This window comes from Gorilla gorilla, chromosome 6 (genome assembly GCF_029281585.2).
Source record: "Gorilla gorilla gorilla isolate KB3781 chromosome 6, NHGRI_mGorGor1-v2.1_pri, whole genome shotgun sequence".
NCBI lineage: Eukaryota > Metazoa > Chordata > Mammalia > Primates > Hominidae > Gorilla > Gorilla gorilla.
This window is the reverse complement of record NC_073230.2, coordinates 116,505,608-116,523,248: the sequence shown is the minus strand read 5'-3', so window position 1 is coordinate 116,523,248 and position 17,641 is coordinate 116,505,608. Positions and strand designations below refer to the sequence as shown.

General features: G+C 37.8%; 1 protein-coding gene across 1 annotated transcript in view; it reads left to right on the top strand.

Annotated features, from left to right (window-relative positions):
• COG5 (component of oligomeric golgi complex 5) overlaps positions 1–17,641 on the top strand; it is a 372,787-nt gene that overhangs the window by 1,495 nt on the left and 353,651 nt on the right. The window contains exons 2-5 of the mRNA XM_019030869.3: positions 4,367–4,506; positions 8,125–8,182; positions 14,125–14,179; positions 14,277–14,346. Of these exons, the coding sequence (XP_018886414.1) occupies positions 4,367–4,506; positions 8,125–8,182; positions 14,125–14,179; positions 14,277–14,346 (323 nt within the window). The remainder of the gene's footprint in view (positions 1–4,366; positions 4,507–8,124; positions 8,183–14,124; positions 14,180–14,276; positions 14,347–17,641) is intronic.

Here is a 17,641-nt window from a genome sequence, read left to right as displayed (position 1 = left end):
TGATGTAAGATAGCAGTAGGATTGCATATAAAGTAGAGCATTAATACAGAGGAGAATAACTGGGGGTTGGAAACTGGTTAGGAAATGTCAGAAAAGGCTTTCTAGGTGGAGACGTTTTAAACTGTAGACAGGACTTCCCCAGGTGAACAGTGGAACACTGGATATATGTTTCAGTAGGATGTATTTCAGGAATTGTAATCAGTTCTTGGACGGTAAATACTCTTCAGTTCTGCCTTCTGTATCTTCCTCCTTGGTTCTCTGCCATTCTCCACAGTGATTGTTTAAATCTTCTTTACCCTTTTCAAACCTTTCGCTTCAAGCTCAACAAATGACTTTAAGCTTCCCTGGGGAGAAAAAGAGGATCCATCAGATGTGAACGTTCTCCATTTCTTGCTCGTCAAACCTATGAATTTAACCTCAACATATAACCATCTGTTGCACCTTTTTTCCCTTGCCTTTTCAATTGCAACGGAAGTGGAGCCTCTGCTCCTTTATTTATTTATCTATTTTTTTTTTGAGACGGAGTCTCGCGCTGTCGCCCAGGCTGGAGTGCAGTGGCGCAATCTCGGCTCACTGCAAGCTCTGCCTCCGGGGTTCACGCCATTCTCCTGGCTCAGCCTCCTGAGAAGCTGGGACTACAAGCTCCCATCACCATGCCTAGCTAATTTTTTGTATTTTTAGTAGAGACGGGGTTTCACCGTGTTAGCCAGGATGGTCTCGATCTCCTGACCTCGTGATCTGCCTGCCTTGGCCTCCCAGAGTGCTGGGATTACAGGCGTGAGCCACCACGCCCGGCCAAGTCTCTGCTCCGTTCTAAGGATAGTGCCTCCTACTTTGCTCTGGATTTTTTCTTCCTGTTTCCTAGGGACTCAGTCACCCTCAATCTATGCCATTGAAATAACTTTGCAAGGTTTTCAATGACTTTCTTGCACATACGACAAATGGACACTTTTTTGGTCCTTTACTTTAACTTGTAATAGCATTTGATTGCTTTCTTGAAATACTTTCCTTATGTGGTTTATGGGTGCCGTGCTTTTTAAAAATTCTTAATTCTCTAGGTGCTCTTTTCCAGGTTCCTGTAGATACTTGTCAGTTCAGTTTGTTCTGAATTAAGCGGTCTCTGTTGCCCCTCCACCCCCAACATTCCTGAGGAATTAAGCATTTCCAGCAGAAACTTTGATTCACTATATCGGGGATTTGGCCAATGACAGAGTATCGGATTGATAGGCTTGGTGAGCACAGATGCATAGTATGAAAATTGGTGAGGTGTTTCTGATATGCCTCCTATGGGAATGAGGAAACTGTAAAAGAGAAACATTATATAATTCATCTCTTTAAAGGCTGTCAGCCCTCAAATGCCACATCCCGTTGTGTTTGATCTTTGTAAGCTCTATGACAATACTAATACTTACTTTCTTTATCCCTTCTTTTGGCTTTTGCCATTCTTTTTTGTTTCTCTTTCTCCCTGAGCACTCTTTAGTCTCTTTGATTGCTTTCATTTTCTCTGTCCACCCCCCACTTTCCTATCTTCCTCATTTTCCTGCCTTTTTGTGCATTCTAAAACTTTTTTTTCCTAAATCATCTGGTCTTGTCTGTGGTTTCAGTATGCTCCTTACCTGTCTTCTGAATTATAAAACTATATTTTTAACTGCCTACTGGACATTTCTATCTTAATTTTTTTATGATATGCCATTCCATAACCTGTATGGACATTTCTATTTTGATAGTAAACAAGCAGTGCTAGTTCTATAATACACATGAAAACCTACATATGAACAAATAGTACAAGTTTTACATACGAAAAAATGAAATGAATTCACTTTTTCTGTTCTTCTCTCCTAATCTTTTCCTCTGGTAGTTTCTGTTATCTGTGTTTACTATGTTGTTAGGTAAATGTGTGCTTGTTCCCCTTGTAAATTATGAATTCCTTGGAGGCAGAAGTTTATGTTCATCTTGGTATATTCAGTGTCTAGTGGTCTAAGTTAGTGTAAAACTAAATTTCCTGTATCAGTTGCTTAATCCAGAAATTTGGGAATCCTTGTTTGTTCTACCTAATCACCCATTTTCAGCTTGTCACTAAGTCCTACATCCTGTGCAGTGTGAATATTTGTCAAATTTGTCACTTTGACATTCTTAGTGCCACTTATTCAGGTCTTAGTCGGGCCTTCATTATGTCTTAGGCTGTTAACATAGTACTTTACTAGCCTCTGTGGTTATATTTCTTGGGTGTATTGGTAAATTGGCTTTGTGGGAAAATGGAAAAAGCCCTGATTTTTGTAGTGTTTGCTGATTACCATGGTGTAAATACTCTCACCATCGTAGATTTTAAGATATCTGTGTGAAAGGTCATCTGGCTCACAGAATTCCTGAAAATGTAACAGTCGGTGCTCAAGAGCCAATAAGAGGCAACTTCAGCACATTGCTGTGTGACTAATCCTTTTTCCATCATCCTCTATACAGCTGCCAGGATTATTGTTCTGTAACATAAAGCTGATAGTGCAATTTCTTGGGTTAAATGAGATATGGTTAAACATTTCAAATGTCTTAAAAACCTCTTTTCAAACTGCGCTCCAACCTTTGGAACCACATCTGTCATTCTTTACCATTTCTGTCCAATATACATGTGCTATGATCTAGACACACTGAAATCAGTATTCCCCTTATTTCTCAAAATATGCCATGGCATTTGCCACTGCTAAACCTTCCCTTTGCTTGGAATGGCTTTTTTCATTTGTCTGGCTGTCAGGACTCTTAATTCTGAGAAGCACTTGGCAAATTAGAAGGAAATGTTCTCAGACTTAAAAGCAGCCAAAGTAGCAGTTTCCTTCTTTCATTCCACTACATTTTAAGAGTAATCAAGAGTATGAGCCTTTACTTTTTGTTGTTGGTTGTTACCAGAATGATACTAATGATACATCAGCTGATGTATAGATTAGTTAATTCATGGAACCTGCCATGTGTCTGGTATTGTTCAGACACTGGAGAAGAGTTAGCAAACAAAACAAAGACCTTCTTCCCCTCTTGGAGCATACATTATAGCGGATGTAGACAATTTAGGTTTTCTTAAAAGTACTCTATTTTGTTTGTTTCATAATCTCTCTCAAGGCAGCTTTACTTGTATCTACTGTATCATTAGGAGATTTGGTACATGGTTACCATGAGCTCCCTTCTGGGTATCTATTTTTAGCTTTCAATTCTCTTAATTTTTCTTTCATCCACATATTTGTGGATTTCTATATTGAGGGGTTTCTTTTTAACATCTGGTATTACTTCTGTTTTCTGTCTATTAGGGGCCTATTTTAAACAGCTTTTCTTTCCATTAACATATTTCACCCATAAATCCTAAATTTCAGTAACACCTATAAATTTATATTTCCTATTGTTACTAAAATTCCAGATTCACTTTGCTATAACAGTATTTGTGTATTGATCTAGAGATATCTGAGGCCATAAATATTACATATATATATATATATAGTCAATTTTCCTGTTGTCTTTTCACTGACAATGATCTTGTTTTCTTGGATTAATAGTTATAGCTAGTAGTTATGTTTTCTTTTTTTTGAGATGAAGTCTTTTTTTTTTTTTTTTTTTTGGGACAGAGTCTTGCTCTGTCGCCCGGGCTGGAGTGCGATGGCGCAATCTCAGCTCACTGCAAGCTCCGCCTCCCGGGTTCACGCCATTCTCCTGCCTCAGCCTCCCGAGTAGCTGGGACTACAGGCGCCCACCACCACGCCCGGCTAATTTTTTTTATATTTTTAGTAGAGACGGGGTTTCACTGTGTTAGCCAGGATGGTCTTGATCTCCTGACCTCGTGATCCACCTGCTTTGGCCTCCCAAAGTGCTGGGATTACAGGTGTGAGCCACCGTGCCCGGCCAGAGATGAAGTCCTGCTCTGTCACCCAGGCTGGATTGCAATGGCACGATCTCGGCTCACTGCAACCTGTGCCTCCCGGGTTCAAGCTATTCTTCCGCTTCAGCCTCCCAAGTAGCTGGGATTACAGGCACCCGCCATGATGCCCAGCTAATTTTTGTATTTTTGTAGAGATGGGGTTTGAGGTTTCACCATGTTGGCCAGGCTGGTCTTGAACACCTGACCTCAGGTGATCCACCCACCTCGGCCTCCCAAAGTGCTGGGATTACAGGCATGAGCCAGTGTGCCTGGCCGGTCGTTATGTTTTTAATCTCTTTCTCAATGTTATACTTCCTTTAGGGTCATGATAAAAGTAAGCATTAAGCAGTATAGTGGAGTGGTTCAGAGTATGGGATCAAAATATGTTAATTATGATTATAATTGTTCTGTTGTTTAATAACTGGTTTAGTACAGGGTAATTAAGGACTTTTCCTTATTTTTTCCCCAATCCAGAGTGTTATAGTGACTTTTTAAACGAAGACTTTGATGTAAAGACTTATACTTCTCAATCTATTCATCAAGCTGTAATTGCTGAACAACTAGCAAAACTTGCCCAAGGAATCAGTCAGTTGGACAAAGAACTACACTTACAGGTAATTCTGATCTTCAGGGTCCCTATGGATTATACAGCCTAAAGTGATAATTTAGCATTTTTGTAATCTTATTAAATACAAATGCATATTTACATGAAGAAGTACATACTTACCAGTGTGACTTATTTTTCAAAGTAAATTTTTGAAATTTTCTGTAAACCACTTTTTGTTTGTGGAAAAACTAATATACCACCTCACCAAAGCCTTTCATTCATACTTCCTGTTCACCACCTTAACTGATGTGCAACGAATATAGTGGGCAAAAAATAGGATGTGTTCGATAAAGATAATAGAAAATGGAATTTTGGAAGTAAAACAATATGAATAAGAAAAATTGGGATGTTACATTCGCAATTCATACTTTATAAGCACAAAGTGTAGCATTTGCTGAAATTACAGAAAGTTGATAAATGTTATTGTGAGTAGGATACAATATGAGATGTTAGGCGACGGGTCCTAATTTCAGCTATGCTGTTAACTGACTTTAATATCACTTAATGTCTTTGAGTCTTGCTTTTTTGTTTTTTAATCTATCAGACAGGTTGGAATAAGCAAGAGGAAGAGGAGACTGTAGTAGATAACTTTGAAGATTCCTTCCTCTACTAAAATTCTGTAATTTTTATAGGGCGATTTTATGACATAATTTCTAGTGTTGCCTTTGATTGAGTAGGTATTTAATACATATTTAAATGAATGAACATATGTATGAAACAGATTGTTTACCAGGAAACATAGATTTGGTATAACCTGAGACATATCCACTTGATCTTTTTTTGTGTCTTAGTTTCTTTGAGTGGCTTAGATAGGACTGGGATGCCTTCTAAGGTTATTTTAACTCTAAAATTCTGATTATGTATCATTTGATTTCAATCTTTATTGGCAGATATTTAGAAAACACGTTTAGGCCGGGCACAGTGGCTTATTCCTGTAACCCCAGCACTTTGGGAGGCTGAGGCGTGCAGGTCATGAGGTCAGGAGTTCCAGACCAGCCTGGCCAACATGGCAAAACCCCATCTCTACTAAAAATACAAAAATTAGCTGGGCATGGTGGTGGGCGCCTGTAATCCCAGCTACTCGGGAGGCTGAGGCAGGAGAATCACTTGAACCTGGGAGGTGGAGCTTGCAGGGAGCCGAGATCGTGCCATTGCACTCAAGCCTGGGCAACAAGAGCAAGACTCCGTCTCAAAAAAAAAAAAAAAAAAAAAAAAAGAAAGAAAACACGTTTAATTGTCAAGCTTTGGGTTAGACTGTGGGGATAGCCAAATAAATAGAATACATTTCTTGGCTCTCCAAGGACCTACAGACCAGTGGCAGACACAGACAGAAATAATGGCAGGCAAGCGAGGCCTGTTTTAAATAGAATAGTGTAAGTTGTTTATGAGAGCGGGGATAATGTATTTAGTTTTGTCTTGAGTTCTCGGGGTGGCTTTTTGCAAGAACCACCTGAAATTCTTTTAGTCCTTTTATGCTTGCTATTTTCCTTATTCCTTGTATGCAGCATCTACTCTGCAGGAATCAATAAGAACTTAAAATGTATTTACCATCACTTAGAGGGGAGAGGTTGTAGTGGCCTAGGATGTGAGGTAGAGGAAGTCTCCGAGTCCCAGTAGTCTATATCAGTGAGATGACTAAAATTGTAAAACATTTACTATTAGGGTTTAGTGCAGGAACTAGAAATCACTCTAAGAAAGACACTTCATACAGAGAGTTTGGATGCTTATAAAATTGTTGGGTGAATAGCTAGTGGACGGAGTTGAAGGAACTACCACAGATGCAATACAGAGGCCTGGAAGTACCTGTTCTTGCCTTCCATGCCAGTGCTAAAATTCTGCCTCTGGATATCTGATGACTAAATCCTGGAGTGATCAATATGGTTCTCTTAACTGTCTCTAAATTCTCAGGTCTCAGGACCTTTATTACTAGCTGAAACAGTAAGCTTTCCTCTCTCCCTTTTTTTTTTGTTTGAGACAGAGTCTTGCCCTGTCACCCAGGCTGGAGTGTAAGTGGCACAATCTTGCTCACTGCAACCTCTGCCTCCCAGGTTCAAATGATTCTTGTGCCTCAGCCTCCCGAGTAGCTGAGATTACAGGTGTGCACCACCACACGCAGCTAATCTTTTTGTATTTTTAGTAGAGACAGGATTTCACCATGTTGGCCAGGCTGGTCTCAAACTCCTGACCTCAAATGATCCACCCACCTCGGTCTCCCAAAGTGCTGGGATTACAGGTGTGAGCCACCGTGCCCAGCCTAGCTTTCCTCTCTCTTGTCTTCCACAACTCTTGGTTGCAAGGGAGTCTATGAAACTATAGTTTTAGGCTTTTTAACCTTACCAAAGTATTACTAGTGATAAAGGAGAATAGATAATTTTTTAAAAGTTCGTCTTGTTAAGATGGACATGTTGATGACCGTATCAGTAGGCTGGGAAAAATTCAGACATCTTCTGGCAACCTTACGAATAAAAGACCGAGATGACCAAGAGTAATCCTTTGAGTAGATATGATAGAAAGAAACTTGACAGAATGACAGTGATATCTGAAACAAGACAAAGTGGAGGATTTAGAGGTTCCAGTCTTTGGTGATTAAGAACTTCAGTCAGCAGACTAGACATGAAACTTCGTATTCATTGGAATAAAAGGCGCACGATAATAAGGATTCCTGCATTATTCTAAAGATTTGCATGATTTTGTGATGTTTCTAGGAATGTCTTGCATGTGGCCTTTAGTAACCTTGGTTTTTTTGTTCTGGCCATCTGCAGTGCCCTAATTTTCATAAAAGTATCAAACATCTGTAGGGAAAAGGATTTGCTGTGGGTATGTGACACTGGGAAACTGGAAGCAGAGAGATGTTCAGGTATAGGTGAGCACTGAGTGCTGTATCTTTCCAGAGTAGGATGTAGCCTTGGTGGTGCTGAATCAAATTCAAGAACAAAGAGAACCTGATGTTTGAAAATGTTCTTTAAAGGGAAAACATAATAATGGTGTGGCAACAATGAGCTGTTTTTTATATTTTTTGGCACAACTCCACTTGTACATCTCTTTAAGATAGCAAGGGGCTTGTCTGAGTGTTTGTGTTCCCCTAACATTCATATGTTGAAACTTAATCTCCAATATGATAGTATTAAGAGCTCGGGGCTCTTATTAGGGTTTAGTGCAGGGCTCTTAATACTATCATATCATATTGGAGAGGCCCGAGGAAGCCTGTTTGCCCCTTCCACCATGTGAAGATAGATACAAGGTACCATCTGTAAGGAATGGGTTCTCACCAGATGCTGAATTTGCCAGTACCTTGATGCTGGACTTCCTAAACCCCAGAACTGTGAGCAATAAATTTCTTCTGTTTGTAAATTACTCAGTCTAAGGTATTTTGTGTTTGCAGTCCAAACAGACTAAGACAGGGCTAAGAAAAGGCTGTAACTCCTCTTGCTCTGTGTTGAACTGTAAATGTATGTCTGTTCCTGCTTACAACTCATCTCAGACACACCTTAAAAACCTGTGTTTTTTTCTTTTGTATTTGTATTTGCCTCGTTTCTACACCAAGAGAGACTGTCCATTCTACATTGTGGTTACAAGGAAAAATACCTAACAGAGCAAAAGCTAATCATTTATTTTTGATTTTCAGGTTGTTGCAAGACATGAAGATTTACTGGCACAAGCAACTGGGATTGAGTCGTTGGAAGGTATATTTCTAATAACTGCTAGAGATTATGTAGAGCTAGACCAGGGATTGGCAAGCTTTGGCAAGCTACTTTGGATGGCAAGTATTTTAGACTTTGCCAGCCATACAGTCTCTGTTGCAACTACTAAACTCTGCCATTGTAGAGTGAAAGTAGGCAGATAATATGAAAACAAATGTGTGTGGCTATGTTTCAGTAAAACTTTAGTGAAACTTTGCTGGCCCCTGAGCTAAATGATCTGGGTTCAAATCCTTGTTTTACTGCTTACTAGGTGTTTGACTTTGAGCAAGTTAGTTAACCCTTCTCTGCCTCAGTTTTCTTATTTGTAAAACAGGAGTATAATGTGTACTAACATAGTATTATTCTGAGGATTAAATGAATTAGCAAGATACTTAGAACAATGCCTGCACATATTTAGTGTTAGTTAATTAAAACAATAAAAACATCAACAATACCAGAGTGACTAGTAGTGGAAGAAGGCATGAATTTTTTTCTTATTTTTGCCTTTCTTGGAGCCTTTTTTGCAACTCTTTTTAATGAAAATATAGTCAAATAATAATTGGATTTTTATTTTTACAAATCTGCTTATTTTTGTTTGACTAAATCTTTTATGAATTTTTCATTCCCTCTTGATTAAATTAAACTCCATCTCATAAATATGAAATGTTACTATTGTGTTTTACATTATTACTTGTGATTACTATTATTAATCATTGTACATCAGAAGAAAGGTAAGTGGTTTTTCTCGATGTTGATCAAATTCTTAAGGAGAGAGGATATTGTTTTCTGTGATGCAGTATTCTTTAATGCTTCCCCCAGTATTCCTCATGTACTCAAAGATATTAACTTATTCTCAGCATGTAGAATATTTCTAAGATACCCTGATGAAGAACTTAGTATTTTTGGAAATAATAGTTTGTTATTTGAAATCTGGTATACATATCTGACTAGGTTCTTAGGAAGATTAGGAAGCTCTAAGTACCGATTGACTTAGTACTGGAAATTAATTATTATTATTAGTCATTTCAACTTTTATTTTAGATCGGGGGGGTATATGTGTAGGTTTGTACCTGAGAATATTACATAATGCTGAGGTTTGGGGTACAAATGATCCTGTCACCCAGGTAGTGTGCATAGGACCCAACAGTTAGGTACTCCCTCCTCTAGTAGTCCGTATTGTCTGTTGTTGTCACCTTCAGGTCTATGAGTACCCAATGTTTAGCTCCCACTTATAAGTGAGACTGTGCAGTATTTGATTTTTCTCTTCCTGCCTTAATTTGCTTACGATAATCACCTTCAGTTCTATCCATATTGCTATATAGGACATAGTTTCATTCTTTTTTTATGGCTGTGTAGTATCCATGGTATATATGTACCATGTTTCTTTAATCTAATTCACTGTTGTTGGGCACCTAGGTTGATTCTATGTCTTTGTTATTGTGAACAGTGCTGTGATGAACATACAAGTGCATGTGTCTTTATGGTGGAACAATTTATTTTCTTTTGAATATATATCCAGTAACAGGATTGCTGGGTCAAATGGTAGTTCTGAGTTATTTGAGAAAGCGCCAAACTGCTTTCCACGGTGGCTGTACCTTCCCACCAAAAGCATATAAGCATTCCCTTTTCTCAACAGCCTCACCAGCATCTGTTGTTTTTTGACTTTTTAATAATAGTCATTCTGAATGGTGTGAGATGGTATCTCATTGTGGTTTTGATTTGCATTTCTCTGATGATTGGTGATGTTGAGCATTTTTTTTTCATGTGTGTTGCCTGCATGTATGCCTTCTTTTGAGAAATGTCTCTTTATGTCTTTTCCCACTTTTTAATGGAGTTGTGTTTTTGCTTGTTGAATTAAGTTTCTTATAAATTCTGGATATTAGACCTTTGTCAGATGCATAGTTTGCAAACATTTTCACCTGTTCTGTAGGTTGTCTGTTTATTCTATTGATAGTTTCTTTGGCTGTGCAGAAGCTCACTAGTTTTAATTATGTTTTTAAATCTCATAATATTTTTATGCATTTTTGAGAGCAAGTAATATTTTAATGGCAATCTTTAAAACATGCTAGTTTTTCATTAATAAGGATGGCATGGTAGTACATTGAGTGTGTATAGGTCTAGATGAATCACCGCAACAGAAATATTTCTCATTGTGGTTTTTAAATATGTGTTTTAGTTCTATAATGTGCTTGTTTTTCCCAGAATGATGTTCAAAGATTAAAATATTTGAAATACACTGCTAGATTGAATTAGAGTGATTATCTCTTGTGTGAGTGTGTAGAGTACAAAGGCTGGCTACTTTTTTCCTATGATTATCTCAGAATATTCACTAGATTATTTGAACATAAAAGATTGAAGTGTAGGCCAGGGTGCAGTGGCTCACGCCTATAATCCCAGCACTCTGGGAGGCCAAGGTGGGAGGTTCACTTGATCCCAGAGTTCAAGACCAGCCTGGGCAACATAATGAGACTCTATCTCTATAAAAAATAAAACATTAGCTTGGCGTGGTGGTGCATGTTTCTAGTCCCAGCTACTTGGGAGGCTGATGTAGGAGGATCGCTTGAGCCAAGGAGGTTGAGGCTGCAGTGAGCTGTGATTGTGTCCCTGCCCTCCAGCCTGGGTGACAGAGCAAGACCCTAGACCCTGTCTCAAAAAATAAATAAAATAAAAAACTTTAAATGTGAATTGGTTAGCATTCGTTTTAGCATGATGTGTCTAGATGTTATTTTGAGATGCTGAAAAGTAAGTGTGGTGTGTATACATATTAGAAAAATTGAATATTATTCTAGCTTCTACTTCATCTGCTTTATTCTCCTAAGTATGTAAAATTTTTTTAGCATGTAAGTAGTTTGGAGGTATGTTTAAGCCTATTTTATTTAAAAATGTTCTTTTTAAAAATATTCTTCCAAATATTACTTTTGAGAATTTGCTAGCTTTCAGAAAGCTATAGCAATAGAGTTTTTGTTTTCATGGAATTTTGAGGAATATTTATTAAGCTTCTTTTTGTCAAAAAGAGGTAGCCTCCCATCCTGGCTAACATGGTGAAACCCCGTCTCTACTAAAAATACAAAAAATTAGCCAGGCGTGGTGGCGGGTGCCTGTAGTCCCAGCTACTTGGGAGGCTGAGGCAGGAGAATGGCGTGAACCCCAGAGGTGGAGCTTGCAGTGAGCCGAGATCTTGCCACTACACTCCAGCCTGGGCGACAGAGCGAGACTCCATCTCAAAACAAACAAACAAAAAACAAAGGTAGCCTCATTCATTTATTTGTTCATTCAGGCAATCAAATAGTAATTAATAACTTGTTAAGTACTAGGCACTTGTGAATGATAGACAAAGTCACTGTCCTTTTGGAACTATGTTCTGGTCCTGGAGGTAGATTAAAAAAAAAAAAAAAAAGTGCAGGTAGAAAACAGGGCTGGGCATGGTGGATCATGCTTGTAATCCTAGCTACTTGGAATGCTGAGGCATGAGAATTGCTTGAACCTGGGAGGCAGAGGTTGCGGTGAGCTGAGATCATGCCACTGCACTCCAGCCTGGGCAATAGAGTGAGACTTTATCTCAGAAAACAGGAAGAAAAATTTTATTTGTAAATTCTATAGAGAAAATAAAACAGATGGATGAAGGACAGGGAAGGCCTTTTTGAGAAGATGACGTTTGAGCCAAGATCTAATGATGAGGAGGAGCCATCATGTGAAGATTTGAGGAGAAGACTGAACAATAAATGGGAAAGCAGGAATTAATTTGGCATGTTTGAGGGGCAGAAAGTAGCCCAGAATAGCTGATGTTTAGTGAAGGAGGGAGAGGATCGTAGGTAAGGTTCTTGGGAAGGAATTTGGATTTAATTCTAAATGCAATGGTAAACCATTGGAAGAGTTTCATCAGGTTATTGTATGATGAGATTACTACTCGGAATAGTTTACTCTGATAGCTCTGTAGAAAAAGGCAATGGTGGAATCAGGGACACTGGTTTGGAAGCTATTAGAATAGTTGAAGTTGATGGTGCATTGGATTAGAGTGGTGGCAGATGGAGTAAAATGTAGGCAAAGCTGATAGGGTTTGTTGATGGCAGATGAAAGAGCTGATGGAAAAAAGTCACCGTGAGTTATTCCTAGGATTTTAGTCTCAAAAATTGGATAGATGATGGTATGAGTAATGGAGATGACATAGCCTGGAGAGAAGTGTGATTTTTGATGGGTTGGGGGGTAGGGCATAAACTGTCTTGGGTATCTTACATTTGATGTAACAGTACAGGGGAAGAGAGAGAAAGAGGACAGAGAGATAAAGAGGGAATGAGAACATAGGCAGATATATAAAGAAAATCTTTTTACATAGATGTACGTGTATACGTCTGTATATGTGTGTGTGTGTATAAAATCAGTATTTTATTGAACAGATATTATTTAAAACTTTGGGACTGAATGAAATTCCTGAAAGATTGTAGATGGAGAAGAGCAGATGGCTGAGGATCACGTCTTTGGGTACTCCAGCACATGTAGAGGTCTGACAGAGGAGAAGTGGGAACAACTAATGAGATAATAGGAGACCTAGGAAGTGTGATGATTTGAAAGCCTAGACAAGGCCGGGCGCGGTGGCTCACGCCTGTAATCCCAGCACTTTCGGAGGCCAAGGTGGGTGGATCACGAGGTCAGGAGGTCGAGACTATCCTGGCTAACATGGTGAAACCCCATCTCTACTAAAAATACAAAAAAAAAAAAAATTAGCTAGGTGTGGTGGTGGGCGCCTGTAATCCCAGCCACTCGGGAGGCTGAGGCAGGAGAATGGCGTGAACCCGGGAGGCGGAGCATGCAGTGAGGGGGGATCAAGCCACTGCACTCCAGCCTGGGCGACAGAGCGAGACTCTGTCTCAAAAAAAGAAAGCCTAGACAAAAAATGTTTTAGAAAGGGAGTAGTCAACTGCTGTGAATTTCTGAGAGCTGGAACAAGGTTAAGACAGAACCAACAATAGAATTTGGCAACTCGTAGATTTCTGGTGACCTTGGTAACATCTGTTTTGGTGGAGTATTGGTGGAAACCCATTGAGACTGGGTTGTGGAGAGAATATGATGTAAGAAAATGGTTATAAGTAATGGCAGTGTATTCTTGGCAGTGTATGGTGAATACACCACAAAACCAGCAGAAAAGTGGGAATCTTTGGTTCAGAGAGGATTCTATTGAACTGAACTCTGTTATTGTATACTTGTATGCTGATAGGAATGTTTATTTGTTCCAATATTATTTCATTTAAAATATGACAACATGTCTATACTTAAATTTAGCTATTAATAGAATACTGTGCTTTCAAAACAACTATGCCAGTTGGATATAGAAACTGAATTTTAAAGAATGGCATTCAAAATAATTAAATATCTGTACTAATTGAAAGCCTAAATAATAAAATTTATGCTTGATCTTCCTGAAAATATTTTTCCAATTTTGTGAAAATTTCCTCATGTTGTAAGCCTAGAGAGTTGTAGACTAAGCTGTGGACTATAGTTCTAATATAGGAGTGATGGGGCAAAGGGGATATCATGGAGGATCAGTCATACTTTTTTGGTAATGTGTTAAAATATACATAACATAAAATTTATTGTTTTTAGCATTTTAAAACATACAATTCAGTGGCATTAAGTACATTTACAGTGTTGTGCAACCATCCTCAGTATCTAGGTCCATAACTTTTCCATCACCCCAGATGGAAACCCCATATCCATTAAGCAGTCAGTTCCCATTCCCTGTCAGGCTTCTTTTGTGAGGCAAAGATTGGAGGGGGAGAGTAGTTACAGGCTTTTACAGCAGTGTGGGTAAAAGATACTGGTTGCTTGGATTAGGATGGTGACAAAAAAAGTTAAAATTATATATGCATGTATTTTCTTTTAATTTAACTTTTTACCCAGTTGGATGCCCTGTAAATTTGTAAAGCCAATGTAAGCTTATGTTTTCCTAGGTGTTCTTCAGATGATGCAGACGAGAATTGGGGCTTTACAGGGAGCTGTTGATAGGTACTGTTCTTAATTTTATAAATAAATGGAATGGGAATGTTTTTATCCATTGATATTTTGAAAATGATTTTATTCTCACTCCTCTCTTTTCCTTTAGGGTAAAAGCAAAAATTGTTGAACCATACAATAAGATAGTTGCCCGGACTGCACAACTAGCAAGACTTCAGGTAGTTTCTTACTTTTATTTCTTTATACTTTATTATTCATTTTGTTTTCATAAGTGGACAAAATTTAAGAGTATGAGTTTGGAAGAAGTAAGAGAATGGGAACAGAAGGTAAGAGAAAAGGAGAAAAAAATACTAAAAAGCCTTAAGATGTCTAGCTCAAAAAATACAAATCTAAAGCGAATTCTTTTCACTGTCATTGCAGTATATAATTGTTTATTAACTTACTTATGTCTTCTTCAATTTATTTCATCAATGTTTTATAGCTTTCAGTGTATAGATGCTTCACCTCCTTGGTTAAATTTATTTCTAACTTTTTTTTTTGTAGCTATTGTAAATGGGAAATGGGATTGTTTTTCTGATTATTTCTTTGGATAGTTCATTGTTAGTGTATAGAAATGCTACTGATTTTTGTATGTTAATTTTGTATCCTCTGACTTTACTGTATGCATTTATTCTAGCACTCTTTTGGTGGAGTCTTTAGGGTCCTTTATCTAGTTTTCTGTCTAAAGGATCATGCTGTCTGCAGACAGGGACAATTTTACTTCCCTTCAGATTTGGATGCCTTTTATTTCTCACTTGCCTAACGGCTCTGGCCAGGACTTCCAGTGGCTATGTTGATGAGTAGTAGTGGTGAGAGTGTGCATCCTTGTTTTGTTCCTGATCTTAGAGGAAAAGCTTTCAACTTTTCACTGTTGATTATGATGTTAGTTGTGGGCTGGTTGTATATGGCCTTTATTGCGTTGAGGTACATTCCTTCTATAGAGTTTTTTTTTGAGTTTTTAACATGATGTGTTGTTGAATTTTACCAAGTGCCTTTTCTGCATCTATCAAAATGATCATATGATTTTTGTCTTTCATTCTGTTAGTGTGGTATATCATTTATTGATTTGCACATGTTGAACCATCCCTGCACCCCAGAGATAAATCTCACTTGATCATGGTGAATGATTCTTCTAATGTGCTACTGAATTCGATTGGCTAGTATTTTGTTGAGGATTTTGCATCTGTGTTGATCAGGAATATTGACCTGTAATTTTCTTTTCCTATAGTGTCTTTATCACTGACAGAAGGGTAATATTGGCCTAATAAAATGAGTTTGGAAATATTTTTCCATCTTTGATTTTTTGGGGAGAGTTTTAGAAGGATTGGTATTAGTTTTTCTTTAAATGTTTGGTAGAATTCAACAGTAAAGCCATCAAGTCCTGGGCTTTTCTTTGTTAGGAGACTTTTTATTACTGATTTAATCTCTGTACTCACTATTGATCTGTTAAGATTTTGTTTCTTTATGATTCAATTTTGGTAAGTTGTATATGTCTAGAAATGTATCAGTTTCTTCTAAGTTATCCAGTTTGTTGGCATATATTTGTTAATAGTAGTTTCTTATAATTCTTTATATTTTTGTAATATCAGTTGTAATGTTTCTTTTTTCATTTCTGGTTTTGAGATTTCTTTTTTTTCTTAGTCTAGCTAAAGTTTTATTGATTTTATTTATCTATTCAAAACACCAACTCTTACAGCAAGGCATGGTGACACGCCTGTAAGTCCCAGATACTCGGGAGGCTGAGGCAGAAGAAATTGCTTGAGCCTGGGAGGTGGAAGTTGCAGTGAGCCAAGATTGCACCATTGTACTGGAGCCTGGGCCAAAGAGCGAGACCTTGTCTCAAAAAAAAAAAAAAAAAAACCCAAAACACAACTCTTGGTTTTATTAATCTTTATTGTTTTCCTAGTCTGTATTTAATTTATTTCTGCCCTGATCTTTATTATTTTCTTCCTTCTACTAACTTTGGGCTTTGTTCGTTCTTTTTCTAGTTCTTGAGGTTTAATACTAGGTTATTTATTTGAAATCTTTTTTGATGTAGACATTTATTGCTATAAACTTTTGTCTTATAACTGCTTTTGCTGCATCCCATAACTTTCGGTATGTTGTGTCATTTGTCTCAAGACATTTTAAAACTTCTCTTTTAATTTCGTTTTTGATCCATTGGTTGCTCATAAGCATGTTGTTTATTTTTTTTGATAAATTTTTGGTGAATTTTTCGAAATCCATCCTTTATTGATTTCTAGTTTAATACCATTGTGGTTGGAAAAGATATTTGATATGATCTCAGTCTTCTTAAGTTTGTTAAGCCTTATTTTCTGGTCTAACATATGATCTATCCTGAAAAAAGTTCCATGTGCATTTGAGAAGAATGTGTATTCTGCTGCTGTTGGACGGAGTGTTCTGTATTTGTCTGTTCAGTTTATTTGTTTTAGAGTGTAGTTAAAGTCTGTTGTTTCAAAATTGATTTGTTGGTTTTTTTCTTTCTTTTCTTTTTTTTTTTTTTGAGGTGGAGTCTCACTCTCTCACCCAGGGTGGAATGCAGTGGCCTGATCTCTGCTCACTGCAACCTCCACCTCCCAGGTTCAAGCCATTCTTCTGCCTCAGCCTCCCGAGTAGCTGGCATTACAGGTGCCCGCCACCATGCCTGGCTAATTTTTGTATTTTTGGTAGAGATGGCATTTCACCTTCTTGGCCAGGCTGGTCTCGAACTCCTGACCTCGGGTGATCTGCCTGCCTTGGCCTCCCCACGTGCTAGGATTACAAGTGTGAGCCACTGCACCCAGCCTATTTTCTTTCAGCACTTTGAATAGATCATCCCTGTCTCTCCTGGCTTATAAGATTTCTACTAAGAAATCTGTTCATAGCCATCTTGGGATTCCTTTGTGTGTGATATGCTTCTTTTCTCTTGTTGCTTTCAAGATCCTCTCTGTTTTTGATTTTTGACAATTTGATTGTAATATATCTTGGGGTAGTCTTGTTTGCATTGAACCTGATTGGAGATCTTTGAGTTTCCTATACCTGGATATTTTTTACATTCCACAGATTTGGGGAATTTTTGTTATTATTTTTTAAAATAAACTTTCTTCTCTCTCTGCTCCTTCTGGGGCACCCATAATATATAAATAGGTTTGCTTGATGGCATCCCGTAATTCTCAAAGGCTTTCTTTACTCTTTTTCTTTTTTCTTTTTGTTCCTCTGACTGGATCATTTCAAATAACCCGTTTTCAAGCACACTGATTCTTTTATGTGATTGAGTCTACTGTTGAAGCTCTCTTTGGAATTTTTTTAGTTCAGTCATTGTGTTCTTTAGTTCCAGAATTTCAGTTTGGTTCATTCTTATGGTTTCTGTTTCTTTGTTGAACCTCTCATTTTGTTTGTTTATTGTTTTCCTGATTTTGTGTACTTGTCTAGTTGTATTGTCTTGTAGTTCATGGAGTTTTTAAAAGATGATTATTTTGAATTATTTGTTAGGCA